General features: G+C 45.2%; 1 protein-coding gene across 2 annotated transcripts in view; it reads left to right on the plus strand.

The window, feature by feature from the left end:
• The window catches only part of LOC144501703 (E3 ubiquitin-protein ligase rnf213-alpha-like), a 181,837-nt gene that overhangs the window by 22,458 nt on the left and 137,013 nt on the right, over positions 1 to 22,366 (plus strand). For both annotated transcript variants that reach the window (XM_078225645.1, XM_078225646.1), the window contains exons 9-14: positions 2,277 to 2,362; positions 7,171 to 7,323; positions 14,901 to 15,064; positions 16,312 to 16,601; positions 18,368 to 18,636; positions 20,860 to 21,066. In XM_078225645.1, coding sequence (XP_078081771.1) covers positions 2,277 to 2,362; positions 7,171 to 7,323; positions 14,901 to 15,064; positions 16,312 to 16,601; positions 18,368 to 18,636; positions 20,860 to 21,066 — 1,169 coding nt within the window. The remainder of the gene's footprint in view (positions 1 to 2,276; positions 2,363 to 7,170; positions 7,324 to 14,900; positions 15,065 to 16,311; positions 16,602 to 18,367; positions 18,637 to 20,859; positions 21,067 to 22,366) is intronic.

Below are 22,366 nucleotides of genomic sequence, written 5' to 3' on the forward strand. Positions count from 1 at the left end.
GAACTGGAAAATGGGGGATATGTGTTGGAGGAGGCACAGAAAGATATACATGGGTTGATCAGATGGGCAGAGTAGTGGCATATGATATTTAACCCTGATAAGTGCAAGGTGATGCACTTTGGAAGAAGAAACAAGACAAGGGAGTATTTAATGAATGCAGGACACTTGGAAGCTCAGAGGGATCTTGGGATAATTATTCACAGATCCCTGAAGTTGGCAGAGCACGTGAAAAGGATAGCTGAGAAGGCATATGAGACACTTGCATTCATCAGTTGTGATATTGGGTATAGGAGCAAGGAGGTAATGCTGGAGTTGTACAGGCTACAGCTAGAGTACTGTGTGCAGTTCTGGTCACCTCACTATAGGAAGGATGTGATTGCACTAGAAGGTGGTTCACCAGGATGCTGCCTGGGATGGAGCATTTGAGCAAGTAGGAGAGACTAGATAGGCTTAGATTGTTTTCTTTAAAGCAGAGAAGGCTAAGGGGGGACATGCTTGAGGGGTATGGACAGGGTGAGCAGAGAGCAGCTGTCCCCCTTAGTTGAGGGATAAATCGCGAGGGGACATAATTTTAGGGTAAAGGCAAGAGATTCAGAAGGGATTTGAGGAAAAAAAACATTTTCACTCAAGATGCTGGTGGGAATCTGGAATGCACTGCCTGGGAAAGGAGTGGAGGCTGGGATCCTTACAACCATTTAAAAAATATTTGGATGAGCACTTGAAATATCATAACATTCAAGGATGTGGGACAATTGCAGGAAAATGGGATTAGCACGCCTTTAGTGGTAGTTATTGTTGGCGCAGACTCGATGGGCTGAAAGGCCTTTTCTGTGCTGTATGCCTCTATGACTCTATAATTCTTAATCAAGAGATCTTTGGAAAATTATGAATAAGGCATCTGCAATTTCCTATTCTTAAGACCACCAGGTTCTGGAGAGAATCGCATACCTCAAGTTCCATTATTTACTCCTTTATTATTTAATCTACCAAATTCTTCCACATTCAATTAATTTTTGATGCCTTTGTACTGTTGATATTTTGCCCTCTTTCCCCATTGTGAAAATGGATACAATTCACAAGTTGCTGGCTCGCTGAAATCCAAGACATCCACTGTACCTTGCTTCTGAAAAATTATAGAACAACAGCATCCTTTTAGAAAACAGAATTATTAACCTTTCCTTACAGTGTAATTTTATGAAGGGTATATGTTGAACATATTGTGCTACTCAAACAGTTTATAGACCAAACTAGCCGAAGTAAGACATCAGTCTTGAACATTAGTGTGTAAAATTGGTCTTGAGTAGAAGTGTGAAATGGGTCCATAGCAAATTGGCATATCTGTTTTAGGGCAAACCAATTTTATTTTATAACAGGTTTTGCTGTACCCTGTTCCATGCATTTAAATAGTGTTCCATGCATTGAGAAATGATTGAACTTGACTGGATCACAAACTAAAGGGCAGGACTGATAGTTACATTCATAAAGGTGATTGTGGAGAAATAAACTGCATTACACCAACTTACAAAGCTGGGATAATTCAAATGACCCCCACTTTGTCCTCCATGATAGCATAATAGAGCTAAATACCATTGTGAAATAATCAACAATAAAAGAATGAATATTTTGTATGAATTTCATTACTTATTAACATTGCAACTTATTTCTGAAGTATAATGTGGTAGCCTTCATCGGCCGGGGCATTGAGTACAAGAGTTGGCAAAACATGTTGCAGCTATATAAAACCTTAGTTCTGGTCACCACACTACCAGAGGATGTGGAAGCTTTGGAGAGAGTGCAAAGAAGGTTCACCAGGGTGTTACCTGGTTTTGACGGTGTTGACTATGAGGAGAGGTTGAATAAACTAGGATTGTTTTCACTGGAAAGACGGAGATTGAGGGGAGACCATAGACAGAGTGGATAATCAGAGGCTTTTTCCCAGGGTGGAAGTGTCAATTACAAGGGGGCACAGGTTCAAGGTGAGAGGGGGAAAGTTTAAGGGAGATGTGCGGGGGAAGTTTTTCACGCAGAGAATGGTGGGTGCCTGGAATGCGCTGCCAGAGGAGGTGGTGGAAGAAGGCACATTAGCAACATTTAAGAGGCATCTGGATGGGTACAGGAATAGAGAGATATGGACCGAGAAAAGCAGAAGGTTTTTTTTTTGTAGTTTAGATAGGGCATCATGGTTGGCATGGGCTTGTAGGGCGAAGGGCCTGTGCCTGTGTTGTACTTTTCTTTGTTCTTTGTTGAGAGCTGAATTTTGCAAACTGTTTCCACAGGGTGGAAGCAAAACAAAGGATGACAACAAGAACATTCCAGAATCAAATCAAACGCACCAAGGCAAAGAAACAACTGATGATCAGAAGTGAGTCCAGTATATTCATGGCAATGTTTTTCAGAGTAAAACAAATGGTATTATTACCTGATATTTAGCTTCAATGAGAACAATATTGTTATGTGATATTCACCCAATATTCACAGAGATCACCATATTATGACTTTGCCAAAAGAGGAAAAAATTGAGTTTTGAGTTTATTAAGCAGTTTAAAATGAGCGTGACTGTATTAATTCCTGCCTTACCCACCCACCAAAATTAAGGTGTGAGGACATCTAGGGTGGGATTTTATGGCCTCACTCACCCCGAGACTGGAAAATCCCGCCCAAGGTCAATGGACCTTCTCATTGTCCGCCCCTTGCCCGCTCCGATTCCCGAGGCAGGCGGGATGGTAGAATTCCGGCGCTAAACTCTATGATCTTAGGTGAACATGAACAAACTATATGTCAGGAAAAAGGGTCTCAAAAGATATTATTGTTTCCTTGTAGTAGGTTTTCAAAATGATATTTTATTATTTCCTTAATCCCTACATGTATCGATAAATCACGATAATTCCTTTTGTCCAGCAGCCTGCGCATATTTGCTGCAATCCGCTTCCTGAGTTAAACACAGAAACTAGGAGCAGCAATAGCAGCATTTGGCCCTTCGAGCCTGCTCTACCATTCAGTATGATCCTCGATCTCAATGCCATATTCCCACTCCCTCCCCATACCGCCCCCCCCAACCACCCCCCCCCCCCCCACCACACCCCCATACCCCTTGTTGCCATTAAAATCTTTTTAAAAATCTATCTCTTTCTTGAATACATTGCGAGTTGGCCTCCACAGCCCTCTGTGGTAGAAAATTCCACAGGTTCACTATCCTTTGTGTGAAGAAATTATTCCTCATCTCAGTCCCAAATGGTCTACCTCGTATCCTGAGACTGTGTCCCCTGGTTCCACATTCCCCTACCAGGGAAAACATCTTCCCTGCATCCAGTTTGTCCAGCTCTGTTAGAATTTTATGCGTTTCTGTAATAACTCCCACAGAGGTGCAAGTCCCGTCACCAAGTTACTTTATTTACATCATACATCTGTACAAAGCCAGCTCTCCAGTTGCTCCCTGCTGAATGCAGGCTGGGAGTCTGACAGACCTGCTTTAAATAGGGAGCATGAGGCTCCCTGATTTAACCATCAATTAGAACTCATCAGGTAGCTCTTTTAAGGTACCAACTTAATAAACGAACTCAAATTAACTGAGGGACAAATTAAAAGGGATAGCTCCCCAAAAGGAGGGGGAACAGCCCGAACCAAAAGTCAAAGTTGAAAGGAAACTTAAAACATTAAACCAAAAGGTGATTATCGGGGTCGATAATACACCCCAGCCCCTGCGGTGCCCAACGGGCACGGAAGGTGTCAACTGCAGCCGTGGACACCGCGTGTTCCCTCTCCAGGGACACCTGGTCGCGAATATAGCCGCGGCAGAGGGGCAGACAGTCAGGATGGACAACCCCTTCGATCGCCCACTACCTGGACCTATTGATGGCTCGCCTTGCCAGGTTCAGGAGCAGGCTACTGGACTCATCAGGTATCTCTTTTGAATACCAAACAAATAAACTAACTCAAATTAACTGAAGGACAAATTAAAAGGGGCAGCTCCCCAAAAAGAGGGGGAACAACCTGAACCAAAAATCAAATCACAAAGGAAACTTAAAACATTAAATCAAAATGTGATTATCGGGTTTATAATACACCCCAGCCCCTGCGGTGCCCAGCGGGTGCGGAAGGCGTCAACTGCGCCCGTGGATACTGCATACTCCCTCTCCAGGGACACCTGGCCGCGAATTTAGCCGCGCTAGAGGGTCAGACAGTCAGGATGGATGACCCCTCGATCGCCCGCTGCCTGGATCTATTGATAGCTCGCCTCGCCAGGAGGACTCATCAGGTAGTTCATATTCTAGCAAGCCAATCTCATTAGTCTGGCTGAAGTCATCACAGTTTCAATCAGATTTCCTCTCATTCTTCTAAACGTTAATGGATTCAAAGCCAGTTGAACCAATCTCTCCTCAAAGTACAGTCCCGCCAACCTGGTATCAGTCTAGTGAACCTCTGCTCTACTCCTTCTATGGAAAGTGTATCCATTCCTAAGTAGGGAGACCAAATGTGTCTCAAACCAAACCTGACAGATGCCATCCTGCCTCAAACACTCACCTTCGTCTCTCAGACATTCGCCCTGTCTCTCACAATCACACGTCTCCCTCTCCCACACACTGGCCCCCCCCAATATGAAGGCCATTCTGAGGCGCTCTCTGCCCATCACTCTGCTGTCCAGGCTGATCCATAGAATCCCTACAGTGCAGAAGGAGGTCATTCGGCCCATCGAGCCTGCACTGTCCACAATCCCACCCAGGCCCTATCGCCGTAACCCCATGCATTTACCTTTCTAATCCCTTGACACTAAGGCGCAATGCAGCATGGCCAATCCACCTAACCTGCACATCTTCGGACTATGGGAGGAAACCAGAGCACCTGGAGGAAACCCACACAGGCACCGGGGAGAATGGGCAAACTCCACACAGACAGTGAGCCGAGGCCAGAATTGAGCCCGGGTCCCTGGCGCTGTGGGGCAGCAGAGCTAACCACTGTGCCAACGTAGTCCCCCCAGAAGCTAACCTCTGACTGGACAAGCAGCTCTTCAGCATTTTTCAAATTTTACAAATGTACCTGCCTTCCTGCGGACCCCGTGGGTTCTGTAGACCCCAGTTTGGGAACTGCTGATCTAGTAACCCACAGCTTCACACCATTCATGCATTTGAATGCTGTATCCCTGGATGAGATATTGTTGTAGCAAAGTTTACTGAAGAGCAGGGCAACTTGGATAGCAACTTCCATGCTTAACTGTGCCCATGTGAATGTTATCCAATTTGCTCCTTAATAATAGTGAGTGCCTAACTATTATTTATACTGCAAAATCCGGATCCTGAAAAAGGAATCCAATAGGAAATTGAAGTGAAGCTTCTTGACTCAGAGAGTGGTGAGAATGTGGAATTCATTGCCACGTGGAGTGGATGAGGCAAAAAACAGAAATGCATTTAAGGGGAAGCTAGACAATTGTATGCGGAAGAAGGGAATAGAAGGGGATGCTGATCAGGTGAACTAGGAAGGGGAAAGCTCCTAAGAAGCAGAAACATCACTTCACATCCGTCTTCGCGCAAGAGAGTGAGGATGAAGGTATGGAATTCAGGGAGAGAGATTGTGAAGCTCTTGAGCAAATTGACACAGGGAAGGACAAGGTATTGGAGGTGTTGGTAGCCTGAAAAGTGGATAAATCTCCAGGTCCAGATGAATTGTGCTCTCGGCTGCTAAGGGATGCAAGGGAGGAGACTGCAGGGGCTCTGACCCAAATTTTCAATTTGGTGCGTCCTCCAGTCATCTGGCACCTCCCCAGTGTTGTAGAGATAAACCAGGGAACTACGCATCAGTGAGTCTTCCGTCAGTGGTAGGGAAACTATTAGAGAAACTTCTGAAGGAGAACATCTATCTCCACTTGGTTTTGTCAGAGGGAGGTTATGCCTGACAAATTTGATTGAATGTTTTGTGGGGGTGACCAGGTATGTGGATTAGGGTAATGGAGTTGAAGTAGTTTATATGGATTTCAGCAAAGCCTTTGACAAGGTCCCACATGGGAGACTTGTAAAGAAGGCGAGATACAGGGTAATTTGATAAAGTGGATTCAAAATTGGCTCAGTTGTAGGAGACAGATGGTGATGACAGAAGGCTCCTTTAGTGACTGGAAGCCAGTGTCCAGTACCGTACCACAGAGATCTGTGTCGAGTCCCCTATTATTTATCATTTATATAAACGACTACGTTGGGGGTAGGATTATTAAGTTTGCGGCTGACACAAAGATTGGTCGGGTGGTTAACAGTGAGGCTGAGTGTCTTGGGCTACAAGAAGATATGGACGGAATGCTAAAACGGGCAGATAAGTGGAAAGTGTAAGGTCATACCTTTGGAAGGAGTAATTTGACAAGGAGGTATTCAATGAACGGCATGGCGATAGAAAGTTCGGTAGAACAAAGGGACCTTGGCATGTTTGTCCATAGATCTCTGATGTCAGAAGGACATGCCAGCAGGGTGGCGAAAAAGGCATATGGAACAATTGCCTTTATTTGTCAAGGCATAGATTACAGAAGCAGGGAAGTCATGTTGGAGTTGTATAGAACTTTGGTGAGGCCACAGTTCGAGTACTGAGTGCAGTTCTGGTCGCCACATTATAGGAAGGATGTGCTTGCACTGGAGGGGTGCAGAGGAGATTCACCAGGTTGCTGCCTGGGATGGAACATCTAAGTTATGAAGAGAGCTTGGATAGACTTAGGTTGTTTTCGTTGGAGCAGAGAAGACTGTGGGGTGACCTGATCAAGGTGTACAAGATTATGAGGGACAAGGACAGAGTGGATAGGGAGCAGTCATTCCCCTTAGTTGAAGGATCAGTCATGAGGGGACATAGATTCGAGGTGAGGGGCAAGATGTTTAGTGGGGGGATGTGAGGAAAAACCTTTTTACCCAGAGGGTGCTGACAGTCTGGAATGTGCTGTCTGGGAGGGTGGTAGAGGCGGGTTGCCTTACATCCTTTAAAAAGTACTTGGCATATCGTAACATTTGAAGCTATGGGCCAAGTGCTGGTAGATGGGATTAGGTGGGAGTTCAGGTGTCTCTTGCATGTCGGTGCAGACGTGGTGTGCAGAAGGGCCTCTTTTGCACTGTGATTCTATGATTAGCATTGACCTGTTGGGCCCAAAGGCCCATTTCGATGCTGTAAATATTATATAATCTTATATTTTGTATCTTTTTGTTACAGCCAACCTGCAGCTTGTTGCAATCCACCTGAACACATGTTCACTATTCATATCTATGTTATAATTCCGAAGGATGTTCGTTTTAATAAAAGATGTGACAAATTGTGGATATATTTTGAAAATGCACGCGATATACTTGAAGACGTCTCTACTCGGTAAAGTAAAACAATGTACCCCATGCAATAATTAATTATGTTCTCTAGTTTGCTGGAAAATTGATTTGGATAACGTGTGTTACTGGCATAGTGTATATCTAAGTTAAGAGTTTATTTATTGCTCATCTCCAGTTACCCTTGAGAAGGTGGTGGTGAATTGCTTTCTTGAACCGTTGCAGTCCCTGAGATGTAGGTAAACCCACAGTGCTGTTAGGGAGGGAGTTCCAAGATTTTGACCCAGCGATAGTGAATAAACAGCAATATAGTTCCAAATCAGGATAGTGAGTCGCTTGGAGGGGAATTTCCAGGTGTTGGTGTTCCCATGTGTCTGCTGCCCTTGACTTTCTAGATGGTAGTGGTCGTGGGTTTGGAAGGTGCTGCCTAAGGAGCCTTTGTGAATTCCTGCAGTGCATCTTGTAGATGCTGCATGCTGGTGCTACTGTATGTGGGTGGTGGAGGGAGTGAATGTTTGTGGATGGGGTGCCAATCAAGCAGGTTGTTTTGTCCTGGATGATGATAGACTTCTGGAGTGTTATTGGAGCTACACTCATCCAGGCAAGTGGAGAGTATTCCATCACACCTGTGTGTCTTGTAGATGGTGGACAGGCTTTGGGGAGTCAGGAGATGAGTCCCTGGCTGTAGGGTTCCTGATCTCTGGTTTGTTCTTGTAGCCACAGTGTTTATATGGCTACTCCAATTAAGTTTCTGGTCAATAGCAATCCCCAGGATGTTGATACAGGGGCATTCAGCGATGGTAATGCTGTTGAATATCAAGAGGTGATGGTTAGATGCTCTCTTGTTAGAGATGGTCATTGCCTGGCACTTGTGATGCACGGTATTATTTGCCATTTGTCAACCCAAGTCTGGATATTGTCCAGGTCTTGATGCATTTGGACATGGGCTGCCTCAGTATGTGAGAAGTTGCGAATGATGCTGAACATTGTGCAGTCATCAGCAAACATCCCCACTTCTGACTTTCTGATCAAAGGAAGGCCAGAGCTGAAGATGGCTGGGCCTAGGCCACTCCCTGAGGAATTCTGCAGTGATGTCCTGGAGCTGAGATGATTGACCTCCAACCACCACAACCATTTTCCTTTGTGCCGGGTATGACTCCAACCAGTAGAAAATTTTTCCCTTGATTCTCATTGACTCCAGTTTTACTAGGGATCCTTGCTGCCACACTTGGTTAAATGCTGCATTGATTTCAAGGGCAGCCACTCTCACCTCACCTCTGACAGTCAGGATTTTTGTCCATGTTTGAACCAAGGCTATAATGAGATCAGGAGCCGAGTGACCCCTGCGGAACCCAAACTGAGTGTTAGTGAGTCAGTTATCGCTAAGCAAAAGCTGCTTGATGACACAGTTGATGACCCCTTCCATCACTTCACTGATGATCAAGAGTAGACTGATGAGGCAGTAATTGGCCGGGTTGGATTTGTCCTGTTTCTTGTGTACAGGACATATCTGGGCAATTTTCCACATTGCCAGGTGGATGCCAGTGTTGTAGCTATACTGGAACAGCATGGTTAGGGTGGGGCAAGTTCTGGAGCACAACTCTTCAGGACTATTGTTGGAATATTGTTGGGACCTATAGTCTTTGCAGTATCTAGTGCCTTCAGCTATTTCTAGATATCACATGGAGTGAATCGAATTGGCTGAAAACTGGCATCGGTGATGCTGGGGACCGCTGGAGGAGGCCGAGATGGATCATCCACTCAGCACTTCTGGCCAAAGGTTGTTCCAAATGCTTCAGCTTTACCTTTTACACTGATGTGCTGGGCTCCTCCATTATTGAAGATGGGGATATTTGTGCAGCCTCCTCCTCCAGTGAATTGATTAGTTATCCACCACAATGCACGATTGGATGTGGCAGGACAGTAGAGCTTAAATTTGATTTGTTTCTTGTGGAATTGCTTGGCTCTGTCTATCACTTTTTGCTTATAATACTTGGCACGCAAGTGGCCCTGTGATGTAGCTTCATCAAGTTGATGCCTCATTTTTTAAGTATATCAGGTGTTACTGCTGGCATACCCTCCTTCACTCTTCATTTGTTTTGCGGTTTGATAATAATGCGTGACTGGGGGATTAGCCTCACCATGAATTTACAGATTGTGGTTGAATGCAATTCTGCTGCTGCTGATGGCCCACAGTGCCTCATGGTTTCCCAGTCATGAGTTGTTAAATCTGTTCAAAGTTTATCCCGTTTAGCACAGTGGTAGTGACACACCACAAGATGGTGGGAGATCCTCAATGCAAAGGTGAGGCTTTGTCTCCACAAGGACTGTGCGGTGGTCATTCCTATCAGTGTTGTTGCGGACAGATATATCTTCAGCAGGCAGGTTGGTGAGGATGAGGTTAAGGGTGTTTTTCCCTCTTTGTTGGTTCCCTCATCACCTGCCGCAGACCCAGACTAGCGGCTATGTCCTTTAGGATCCAGCTGGTTCGGTCTATACTGGTGCTAGCAAGTCACGCGTTGTGGTGGACATTGAAGTCACCCACCTGGAGCACATTCTGTACCCTTGCCACCCTCAGTGCTTCCTCCAAGTAGTGTTCATAAGCTCAGGGGGATGCCGTAGATGGCAATCAGCAAGATGTATCCTTGCTTAGGGTCTCGATTTGATGTTGAGGACTCCCACGTCAATTCCCTCACGCCCTGTATGCCACTGTGCCGTGCGCCACCTCTCCTCAGGGATGGGTTTGTTTGGGGCATTAACTGTATGGTATGATTCTGTGAGAATGACTGTCAGGCTGTTGCTTGAGTAGTCTGTGAGATACTTTCCCAATTTTGGGAAATGCCCCCAGATGTTAGTAAGGAGGACTTTGCAGGGTTGTCAGGGCTAAGCTTGCCATTGTCATTTCTGGTGCCTAGGTCAATGCCAGATGGTCCATCCGGTTTTATTCCTTATTGACTTTATGGTGGTTTAATACAACTGTGTGATTCATTGGGCCATTTAAGAGTCAACCACATTCTTGAGTCACATGTAGGCGAGAACAGGTAAGGATGGCAGATTTCCTTCTCTAAAGGGATATTAATTTTTTTTTACAGCCATTGCTGCCTGCTCATCATTAGACTTTTAATTCCAGGTTTTTATTCCATCATCTGCCGTGTCCCCAGAGCATTACCCTGTGACTCTGGATTTCCGTTCCAGTGACAATACCACTACGCCACCATCTCCCAGACACATCCAACCAGCAACAACATTTTACGCAGAGGGTGGTGGGGGCCTGGAATGCGCTGCCGGGCAAGGTGGTGGAGGCGGTCACACTGGGAACGTTTAAGACTTATCTAGATAGCCACATGAACGGAGTGGGAATGGAGGGATACAAAAGAATGGTCTAGTTTGGACCAGGGAGCGGCACGGGCTTGGAGGGCCGAAGGGCCTGTTCCTGTGGCTGTATTGTTCTTTGTTCTTTAATTTATTGGTACTTAAGTTGCAGTATTGCTATATCTAATCTGTTCAAGAAGGCAGGCCATCAATGTTATTTCAATTTAGATGTGAGATGATTCTTTCCCTACAGGTAGAAAGGAATTGTATTTAATTGGATATGTGTGTATCCATCGCTCTGGCACTGTTGCAATTTGTTACTCTTATTCTGTGTGGTTTCTGGAGCTCAAAGCATTCAGTAAACAGATGAATCCCGGAATGCTTCCGAATATATCAGCAGGCTTTAAATTACAGAGTTTCTCTTCAATCTGTTCAGCTCAAACTAAGGACAGAGTTGAGTGCTGCCACTATGCTTTTAGGCTCTTGGACTTGCTTAGATTGATAGCAGGGACTGAGGTTGATTTTTCAGCCCAGCAATCGATTCTGCACACAAAGCTCTTCATTTCCATGGAAATATCTCCGGCAGTACTTCTGCTGCTCTAACCTTCAGTTACCTTTTGGATTGTCTTGCCTCTGTACCAGTCTCTGATTATTACTAGGACATTTCCATTTTTATCCTTTCCACCTATGTAACTCGAGTTTCCCCTCTGTGTTAAGATGGCCATGAGGGGATCATTAATAGATCACCCCGTGGGCTTCATGGAGTACGAGCTGTCTTATTGAGCGAGTGGGGGCTCGCCCAATGGGAAGCAGTCAGCGGGTGTTTTGCCTGTTATTCTACCTGGTCCGGAGTTGTGGGCCCCAAGGTGAAGACTACCTGAGTGTAAGCCCCTTTGTTTGGTGCACAATACAGGGTGTTAGTGATGGCAAACTGGTGTTTGGCTGAATTACTACACTCTGTTTGCGCATTTTGGGTGCTGCTCCAGACCAAATCCTATCACCTCTATTTTCCCCTTTCTCTCTCCTTTTGTTCTTTCACTTTTACCCTTCTCCCCTCTCAGGTACTCTGCCCTCCCAAATTCCAACTTTCCTGTTTTTCTGACACCGTCCCACGCTTGATTCTCAGATAAGCCCGTAGTTCCTGTCTCTCTCTCTCTCGGAGGTAATCGTCACTGCCCCATTATGTGCAACAACCCTAACTACCCCACCCTACTCACTCACCAACCTTCCCACACTGCGCACGTGCTGAGTAAAACCTTGCCAATCTCCTTCTCATTACACTCGCCCCTCTCAGCGTCAGCATCATGACCTTGATGGAAATATAGCTAGAAGGTCTTGATACAGCCTCTCTAAATGAATCTTCCCCCAATATCTTGAGAGTTATTGACCAGAAACGTTGGAGGTGATTTTCTGACTCTTCTTGCCACCAAGTTCTTCTGGTCCTGCCAATGGTGAACTCCCGCCACAGGTTTTCCAGCGGGTGATTCAGTGGAAATCCCATTGACATTGGCGAGACCAGAAAATCCCGCTGCTGTCAATGGGATTTCCACTGAATACACCTCATGGCGGGCAGCCTCCCACAGCCAAGAATGACACCGCCGGGGTTGGGGGGAGTGAGCGGAAATCCCTCCCTTTAACTTTTTTTCTCTGCAGATTCTGCCTTACCTGCTGCATATTTCCAACATTTTCTGATTTTTCATCTTGATAATTTAAACCTCCATCTCAGTTCATCATGTTCTCTCTTTTCTAAGTTCACTTTTCTCCTGCCTTCCCTAAATCTCAACATATTCACAGCCACCTCCTTGGCTTTGCCATCACACATGGCCTCAGTGCTGTCATCATGTCAAACATAGATAATGCCATCCATGATCACTTCTTGTATCGCACTCTGTCCACAACACTTCCCTCTCCCAACATTTCCTTCTGCACCGTCTTTGAAAAAGACTCTGTCCTACTTAGAACAGAACTTGGAAATTTCCAACTATCTAGCCTTTAGTCCTTCATTCACTGCAACATTTCTGAAGATGAGCTCAACCACACATACATTACACCTTTTATGGCCTTGTCCTCACTAAAACCATTTCTCTCTCTCTCTCACCTGGTCTTCATCCTAGTATGGCTTTGATATCTGTTCCTTTAAGTTCAAGGGACTTTAATGTCTTCGGTGGACAATTGGTTCATTGTCATTCATTGCCTGATCTGCTTGCACTACATAAAGCACTTTTGGGTCTTGCTCTGTTCTGCCAAAACTGCTCACTCTTTTGAATTATTCTGGAATGCAAAAATCACCCCTTGCTTCTTTTCCCAATACAAACCATCCTCTTAAATCCTTCTCTCTCGCCTCTCCACCCTCATCTCCAAAAAGGGCAGTACGGTGCCACAATGGTTAGCACTGCTGCCTCACAGTGCCAGGGACCTGGGTTCAATTCTAGCCTCGGGCCTCTGTGTGGAGTTTGCACTTTCTCCCCATATCTGCGTGGGTTTCCTCCAGGTGCTCCGGTTTCCTCCCACAGTGTAAAAGATGTGCGGGTTAGGTTGATTGGCCATGCTAAATTGACCCTAGTGTCAGGGGGAACAGCAGGGTAAATGTGTGGGGTTATGGGAATAGGGTCTTGTGGGATTGTGGTTGGTACAGATTCGATGGGCCAAATGGCCTCCTTCTGTACTGTAGGGATTCTGTGATTCTAACTGCTGCTATTATTCTGGTATGTATACAAAGGTCAGAATTATTGACAGACAACGGGCCTGATTTTATCAACAATTTGCGCCCGTTTTCGGACACAAAATCATGGTTAAAATCGGGTGTGAGGCCTTTATCGCGATCTGCACCCGCGTCCGAGCAAATCGCGACTTTACCGACACACGATTCGGGCGCGGATCCGTTCTGCGCCCGAATCGGGCAGCCCGACGATTTAAATGCATTAGCATGCATTTAAAACGATTTAATGAACCGCCTGCCCAACCCTATCATCAATTCCCATTTTACCACCTTCTGTTCTGTTCCGGATCCGTGCTTTTAGTGACCTGCTAAATAAAAATCCGAAGCCGATTTTTATTTTGCAGGGGAACCTCCGAAGCAGATTCAGAGCCTGCAACGGCTCTCTGACCTAGGGGAGGGGCAGGTGGAGGAAGGAGGGAGGCGGGTCAGAGCATCCTCTGGGAGTGGGGGGGAGGAAGGAAGGAGGGAGGCGGGTCAGAGCATTCTCGAGGGCGGGGGGGGAAGGAGGGAGGTGGGTCAGAGCAGCCTCTGGGACGGGGGGGGAGGAGGGAGGCAGGTCAGAGCATCCTCTGGGAGGGGGGAGGAGGGAGGCAGGTCAGAGCAGAGGGGGGGAGGAGGGAGGCGGGGTCAGAGCATCCTCTGGAGGGGGGGGGAGGAGGTGGGGTCAGATGTATCTCTGGGGGGGGGGCGAGAGGGCTGATGTGTGTCTGGTGGTGGGGGGAAGGCCCGATCGCTCACGGGTGGGGAGGGGCCGATGGATCTCTGGTGTGGGGGGCAGGGTGGTCTGCTGCCACTCTGCGGGTGTCGGTGGGAGAGAGGGGGCAGGGGTGTCCGTTGCCACTCTGCGGGCGATCCCTCCTCTCGGAATGGACATGTGGCCACTCCGGGAGGAGGGATTTGTTCCTCTGGTGGGGAGGAGGGATCACCCGCAGAGTGGCAACGGACCCCCCTGCCCCCCCGCCAGAGATCGATCCGCCCCCCAGTGAGCGATCGGGACTCCCCCCCCCCCCCCCCCCCCCCCCCCCCCCCCCACCACCACCACCAGACAATGATCAGCCCTCTTGCCCCCTCCCCTGGAGATACATCTGACCTGCCCCCCCCCCCCCCCCCCCCCCCCCCCCCCCCCCCCCCCGAGGTTGATCTGGATCAGAGAGCCGTCTCTCCGCTTTCTGCTATTTTTTTCCCAACCTGGGCGCGCTTTTTCCAAATTTTTTTCAAACTGCGCATGCATAGTTCAGAGCTCCGATCGTCCCGGCAGCACTAAGCCCCGCCCACAACACGGATCGGACTGGAGATGGCTGAGAGCGTATGGGGGCGTCTTAATGCGGATTTCAAGGTCGGATCTGTACTACGCCCAGATTCGGCACTTAGAATCAAAATGGTAAAATCGGGCCCAATGCGTCAGCCTGGACAAATATCACATGCTGGGTGGGTTTTTCTGTGGCACGCATCTCCGAGGTCGCTAAAACACACCTTGGAGGTCGCCATCAGTGGGGCCAGATGATCCTGTTGGCAGGAAGGGCTGGAAAATTTTGGCCAATGTGTTCTTTAACATTTTGTCCTTTTCATTTTCTTCTGTCATTGCCTTATAGGAGCCTTGGCAAAAATGGATTACTTGTGCAAAAGGACTGGTTTTTACCACATGTGATGAAGGGACTCTCCATGCGATATTGCTATGCTGTGGAGAATAAAAATGGATTGATTGAAGAAATTGCTGTACGGCTCTTAAAAATACCGAAATGCCTAAGAGAAAATGGTAAAAAGTTAGATATAATCTGTATTGCTACTTCTGTATGTCTGAGAAACAGGCAAGTACCTCAACGCAATGTGAAAAGATCTGTATATTTTCATGAAATGAAAAATGGGTATTTATCTTTATACTAAGTATGACAGATGTGTGATTGTATTCAATAAATGACAGACAGCTGGATGTAGGCCTGAAATTTGTTATCTGAGACACTTCATGCCCTTGATATGTGGGACATTTAAATAGTTTCCTTTCTCCCAAAGGTTCATCATACTGATCTATTAAGTAGCTCAGTTGTGCAAATAAGGATGTTCTCAGGGTTTGGTACCTGGCCTGTGCAGAGTTAACTGAACTCAGGCAGGGAAGTGAAGGGATGCTCCAATTAGGTTCAGTGACCCTTGTTTATGGAATGGTAAAATTGTCCAGGGCATGACCTTCTGCTCACTGTCCAGCTACACCTGCTGGAAGTGAATGTGTGTGGGTGGTGCTTGAGGAAGGGGTTAGTCTTGACTATCGTGGCTTCTGTGATGAAATGGTTACGTTTGTCCTGCCCGCCATCTGCATTGGTCACACTGTTTAACACACTATCGTCTTCCTAATCTTCACCTTGCAAATAGCTTTCATGTCTTCTAATAAATTCAACCAAAAAAAAAGATGCATGAATCCTATTCTTAATCTTACATCAGAAATGGATAAAACCTATGAAGACATTTTATCAGATGTTACCACTGTATTGACCTTTGTGGTGTTAGATGAGTGTGCTAAGTTTCATTCGTCGACCCCTACGGACGTAGCACCTCAGTGGTACTTTATCAACATTCAATTTGTGCACCAGCCTCTGTACTGAGGTGATGTTGATGTACCTGTCTGGGTTAGTGGACAAGTTACTGCGATGCCTTTAGTTAAGGACACTTTCCTGGCTGTGTTTCAATGTCTGAAGTAATTCAACTTCCCAGTCTCTTGATGGAGTCACATTTGGTAATAGATAGTAATATTATTAGTCAGAAAAGGTATTGACTGATTTGAATGAATGCATTGCTTGGAAGGAATTTAGCATCACATCTCCATTCATGAATTTTTCAGAATTATTTTGCTTGTGAAAATGATTAATTAATTCAATCTGAAATACACTTACATTTTTCATGAAGTTGGGGGCATTATTTAGCAATGTGTTAAAAAATTAATGTGCCATTGCAGAGACATGATTTCCTTAACCACCTTATTTCATTATGTTATCAATTCATTTTTATTTTTAGAATGGCACCAGTTTGATGGCATCATGGATTTTCCAGAAACAGCAAGATTTTTTGGCGTAATGAGAAATTTATCATTTTTTGCACCAAATGCAGACCAACGGAATTTTCAATTAAAGTCTACAGGAACAAGACTTATGCTGGAGACCATCTTTGATCTTCTTGGTTCTCTGAATAAAAAAACATTTGAGAAATTTAAGCTACAACTGAGCCAATTTCAGCAGAGCAACAACACAGGTTTTGAATATGAGCGTTATGGTTTGCAAAGACAAAACACTTTTGGTGAAAAACAGGTCAGTATTTATAATAAGTATCAGAAGAATGAAGTCTAGCTCTCTGGCTTTAGTTCAAAGTTTATTAATAGGGTCACAAGTAGGCTTATATTAACACTGCAATGAAGTTACTGTGAAAATCCTCTAGTCGCCACACTCCGACGCCTGTTCAGGCATACTGAGGGAGGATTTAGCATGGCCAATGCACCTAATCAGCATGTCTTTTAGACTGTGGGAGGAAACCCACGCAGACTCGGAGAGAACGTGCAGACGCCGCACGAACGTGGGGCACTGGTGCTGTGAGGCAGCAGTGCTAATCACTGTGCCGCCGTGCTGCCCGAATTGAGCTGTTTAAAAACAAAACACTTTGCAAGTTCCATGGCTTGTAAGTTTGACCAAGGAATAATTCAACCTTAAACAAGGGTGTCTGATTGGTTCATTTCGTATGGATTGACTTCTTTCTTAAATATCAGAATCATAAAATCCCTATTGTGCAGAAGGAGACCATGGGGGTGCTGCCTTCCTGCTGTCGCTGGTAAAATACCAATGATGGGGAAAATGCAGGCAAACCCTCCCACCCAATTGAGACCATTGGGTATCCAATTAAGGGGACCACTTAAGAGCTTTAAGAGTCTCTTCCTGCAGCAACTGGCATTTTACCAGCAACGGGGAGGAGGACTGTCTGGTAAAGGCTGGCGGCATCTTCATTCTGTTTTGGGGGTGGGGAACCTTCCTGAATAGGCAGTTTTTGACCCATGGAGTGTCTTCCCTAGCAGCAAGTGTTGCCCATCTATCACCTTTCCTCAAGGAAAAACCACCATTCCCACCAACCACCATCCTGGCTCCAATATGACATCCATGGTACATTCCAGATACAAACAGAGGGGGACATGTGACAGGAAGCATGCTCTTGAGCTTTTTATGATCTGCCAATTTGTTGATCGGGCCAGCTGAAATTCAACTGCCGTTTCTCAGCATAGCGAAGTGTGCAAGGCCTCAGCCCAACTCCTGAGAAGCCTACTCAAAAGAGCTGCCAGGTACTCTCTCATAAGAGATGCAGGATTTCCCAGGAGCCTGATGGACCAGAGCAGCTTCTACTGACACTGATTCTCATGTAGCACAAGAAGACTAAATGGAAACGCATGTTTGGCATCCAGAAGAAATATGGTGGCAAAAACGATATTGTGAATTAACTACTGCTGATAATCAAAATGGAACCATGAGCTGTGGGAAGCAAAAGCTTTTAACGAGTGTCCCAGCTGAGATGGGACAAAACAAATACACATCCATGTCACCCGGATTACTCTGCAATAATGATTTTTTTAAAAAATGAAGACGATATTATAGATATCATAGAATCCGCAGTGCAGAAAGAGGCCATTTGGCCCATCGAGCTTGCACCGACTCGATAAGGCTGTCCTTTTTTTTTACAGTAAGAAGTCTCACAACACCAGGTTAAAGTCCAACAGGTTTATTTGGTAGCAAATACCATAAGCTTTCGGAGCAATGCTCCTTCGTCAGATGGAGTGGTCTCTGTTCTCAAACAGGGCACAGGCACAGAAATCAAATTACAGAATACTGATTAGAATGCAAATCTCTACAGCCTAAAATTCAATCCCATGGAATGATGAGTTTAGTTTTAGTAAAACTAAAGCAAGTGTGAATTTGAAAGTCTAATTTGAAGCTGTGTTCCTCAGCGAAGCTACAAATGTTCTGTTTCCAAGTGAAATCTTTTTCAAAGCAAATTCAATTGTTCCTAATGATGATTTCTTTCTTTTCTATTGCAGGTTAAGGAATTGATAATTGAGCAGGTGAAGAAATTTATTCACCCTTACACTCAGCCAGAATCTAAGAAAGGACCAAAATCCAAAAGAATTGTCAAAAATCAATTTGTAGCTGGAATGGTGGCTTTTATTATCCAGAACCATTGCTCTTTGATGTTAGATGCAAGTGACTTGGTAACTATCTGCCAGATGTTACAACTGCCTCAGGAACGTACGGAAGAGGTTCTCCAAGAGCTGCAAGAAATTGCAGTACTTCTCCCAGTGCCTCAGTAGTAGGTTCAATTCAGATTTTTTACCTTTTGTAGATTGCTTTGCTCTTGCTTCAACTCATTTTCTCTCACAGTGACACTCTGTGAGCACTAACTGGAATTTATTGACAATCCTGACCTTCCTGTTGATGGGATCTTTTGGTCTCGCCAAAGGCAACCACCCGTGGTGAGTTCCCCGGTGGCGGGATGGGCGGATAGAACCCAGAGTGACTGAAAGATTCCCCTGGCGGCCAATGTTGAATCTCCTATACTGCCAGAAAACATGCTGCGGGAGGGTGGGGGGACTGGAAATCCCACCCTAAGTCTATTTATGCCACTGTTTTCTGACATGTGGACAATAATGAAAAGGGGGATTTTCACAGTAACCTCATTGCAGTGTTAATGTAAGCCTTCTTGCGATAAATAAATAAATGATAACTCTTCATTCCATGGGATTGAATTTTCCATCTTTCCATCTTTGATGTCATACATTTGAGTCAGACGATTAGCATTGCGGTCTGTTTGTGCTGTATGTGTTGGTTTGCAATTGATCTGAGAAATAATGTACAGTAATTTAATGACAGAATTTACAAGTTTTAAAGATATATATTTGTATAGTTGGGAAAGTAGTTATATTTTGATATTGCAGTTAACAATCCATCAGCTTTAGCTGGCGCGGTCTGGTTGTGATGCCACCAGGAACGGAGCCATCAGGGCAGAAGTTCAGTATGTGGGTGATGGTCTGACTTGAATGATCCACAGTTGCAATTTGAATTGGTCCACGTGTTCCACTTGTGAAGCACTGACCACATCATCCCTGGCCCTTAAGCAGATTTTCTGTGAGGGTTGAAACCTTGGACTTCACCACTTGGCTTATTTAGCAGTTTGGAGGTGTGCCATGGGCTGTCATCCATTTGCAGGATGCAGTGTGTGTTCCAGCAGGGACCGGCATGTGGATTTTTTAATGTTCTATAACAACGGGAGTTCTTCATTAGCTGCCTGCATGTGGTATTCTTTGAGAAGGATGTCTTTCCTCCAGACATTTGGAGATGCACTGTCTGTTAGCATAGGGAAACCACTCCAGCTGCGTTGATCGCAAAGTCCCAGCAATAATCCTCATGACTTCCTGAAGATGGACTGTTTATGTGGCAGCCTTTGAACCAGGTTGAACAACAGGGCTCTGATGTTGAGTAGACCAGGGAGAGCAAAGCAGTGTGTAGCATGTTGGCAGAGCTCAATTGGCTGGATGGCTGGTTAGTGACGCACAGTGATGCCAACAACGCGGGTTCAATTCCTGTACTGGCTGAGGTTATTCTTGCAGCCCCGTCTAGATATTGTCAGCAGGTCAATATACCTGAAGAATGATGCCAAGATATTTTGTCACTAGGCTGTGAGGTGGGTAGTCAGCCATGGAACTGAATATAAAGTTTTAAAGGTATTAAAGGAACTCGTAGTTCTGCGCAGGATATGGTCAACAGTAAGTATGACAACATGAAGCAGACATACTTGCCATAGCACAGTATTGGATTCGTGTTAGGAGAGGAGCACATAAATTATGGATCTTGTAGTACTTTCAATATTTGCCTTTGAACAATTAGACTAGATGAGCCAATGCTCTCCCAATCCCCAATGGAGTGGCATCTTGCTGCTCTGAAAGCACCCTGGCTCTGAGTAATGGATACTCCAGTAGCATTGCGAATGCCGTGGGTACCTGCCCTTGTTCTATAGATAACCTTGTCCCTGAAATTGGAACAGTGCCAGAACCAGAGAAGATTATGCCTTCCGACTCCCAACATTTCTACGAGCCTTTTATTATTTTTCCGTCATTGTGCTGACAGAAAGGGTTCAAGTTGAGAAAAAAGGACAGAACCAGAATGAATCTTTAATACTAAAATATTGGTGAGCGGTATTCAAGTGTCACAGGGCAGGATTTTATGGCCTCGCTTGTTCCGAAACCGTAAAATCCTGCTGAAGGTCAAGGGACCTTCCCATTATCCGCCCCACGTCCGCTACGATTCCCGTGGTGGGTGGGGCGACAGTGTTCACCCTTTTATAGGCTTGTGTCCAATATCTGCATATGTAACCAGTGTTTATTTTTGACACTTTAGGTTGGGTCTTTTAAGCTCTGTGTGTTGGTAACACAGTGAATTTTATTAACTGGCTCAATTGATCATATATCTCAAGAAACTGGTTGCTTCTTCAGTGGGTTTGGCCTGATATTAACACCATAACTGTGTTTCTTTCCAGCATATGTAAAGGAGTGATTAATTCATGTATTCGACAAGGAGTTCTGGAATTTGTGCTGGTTGTACCACTTCTTCACTGGTGTACGGAACAGCAGCAACCCTCAGATTCAGGGAGCAGTGAAGCCACTTCCAGCAGACCAGAACCACTGAAAGGTGTTTCAGATGAAACTTTTCGATACAGAATAAGAAATCACCCTGAGAAAAGAAGGTGACAGTTTATAAATTTTAAAACTACTTTCTGGTAAACGTTGATACAAAATCTTTGTGGAATGCTGTTCAAGGCTGTTTAAAATGTAATCCATCACTTGACATACTCTCTTCCAACTTCTTCTGTCGGGAAAAAGATACAAAAGTCACGTACCGACCAACTCAAGAACAGCTTCTTCTCTGCTGCTGTCAGACGTTTGAATGGATCTACCTTGCATTAAGTTGACCTTTCTCTACACCCTAGCTATGACTGTAACAGTACATTCTGCACTCTCTCGTTTCCCTCTCTATGAACGGTATGCTTTGTCTGTACAGTGGGCAAGAAACAATACTTTTCACTATACTAATACATGTGACAATAATAAATCAAATCAAAATTTTAATACTGCTAAATTGGTGTACAAGATGCCACATGGATTCCAGTATGATGTTACAGTTATAGAGCAGGTTGCTACCATGTCAGTGCAAAGGTTGGATCCAAGGTTGTTTCCATTTTCTAACAGATTCGGATCATAAGCTTTTTACTTACGACAGCAAGAACTTGTTTGAGGGGAGGTAGTGGCGTAGTGGTATTATTGCTGGACTAGTAATCTAGAGACGCAGGTAGTGCTCTGGGGATTCGGGGATCAAATTCCACCATGGCTGATGGTAGAATTTTAATTCAACAGAAATGTGGAATTAAAAAGTCTCAATGACCATGAAACCATTGTCGATTGTCATAAACACCTGTCTGGTTAACTAATGTCCTTTAGAGAATTGTTGTCCTTACCTGATCTGGCTTACATGTGACTCCAGATCCACAGCAATAAAGTTGACTATTAATGCCTTAAGGATGGTCAATAAATGCTGGTACAGCCAGGGATACCCACAACTTAAAAAAAAAAGTGCTTTTAATGTATTAAGACATACCAAGGCACTTCACAGGAGGGTTATCTAAAAAGGCATAACACACAGCCACATGATGAGATATTAGGACAGGCTTGGCCGAAGAGGTAGGTTTTAAGGAGTGTTTGAATGCTGGAGGGAGACGTAGAGAGGTGGAGGGATTTAGGGAGGGAAGCCCGGAGTTCAGGGCCTTGGCAGCTAAAGACACCGCCACCAATAATTGAGTGTTTAAAATAGAGACTTGTGAGAATCCAGAAATAGAGCAGCAGAGAGATCTGAGAGGATTGTGGAGCTCGAAGAGATTATGGAGATAGGGAGGGATTTGAAAACAAGGATGAGAGTTCTAAAATGGAGTCCAGGACACAATCAGTCATTGATTCTGGTTGAACAGGCTTCATGGGCCTTTTTTTAGATCT

The sequence above is a fragment of the Mustelus asterias genome, chromosome 12 (genome assembly GCF_964213995.1).
Source record: "Mustelus asterias chromosome 12, sMusAst1.hap1.1, whole genome shotgun sequence".
In the NCBI taxonomy this organism is placed as follows: Eukaryota; Metazoa; Chordata; class Chondrichthyes; order Carcharhiniformes; family Triakidae; genus Mustelus; species Mustelus asterias.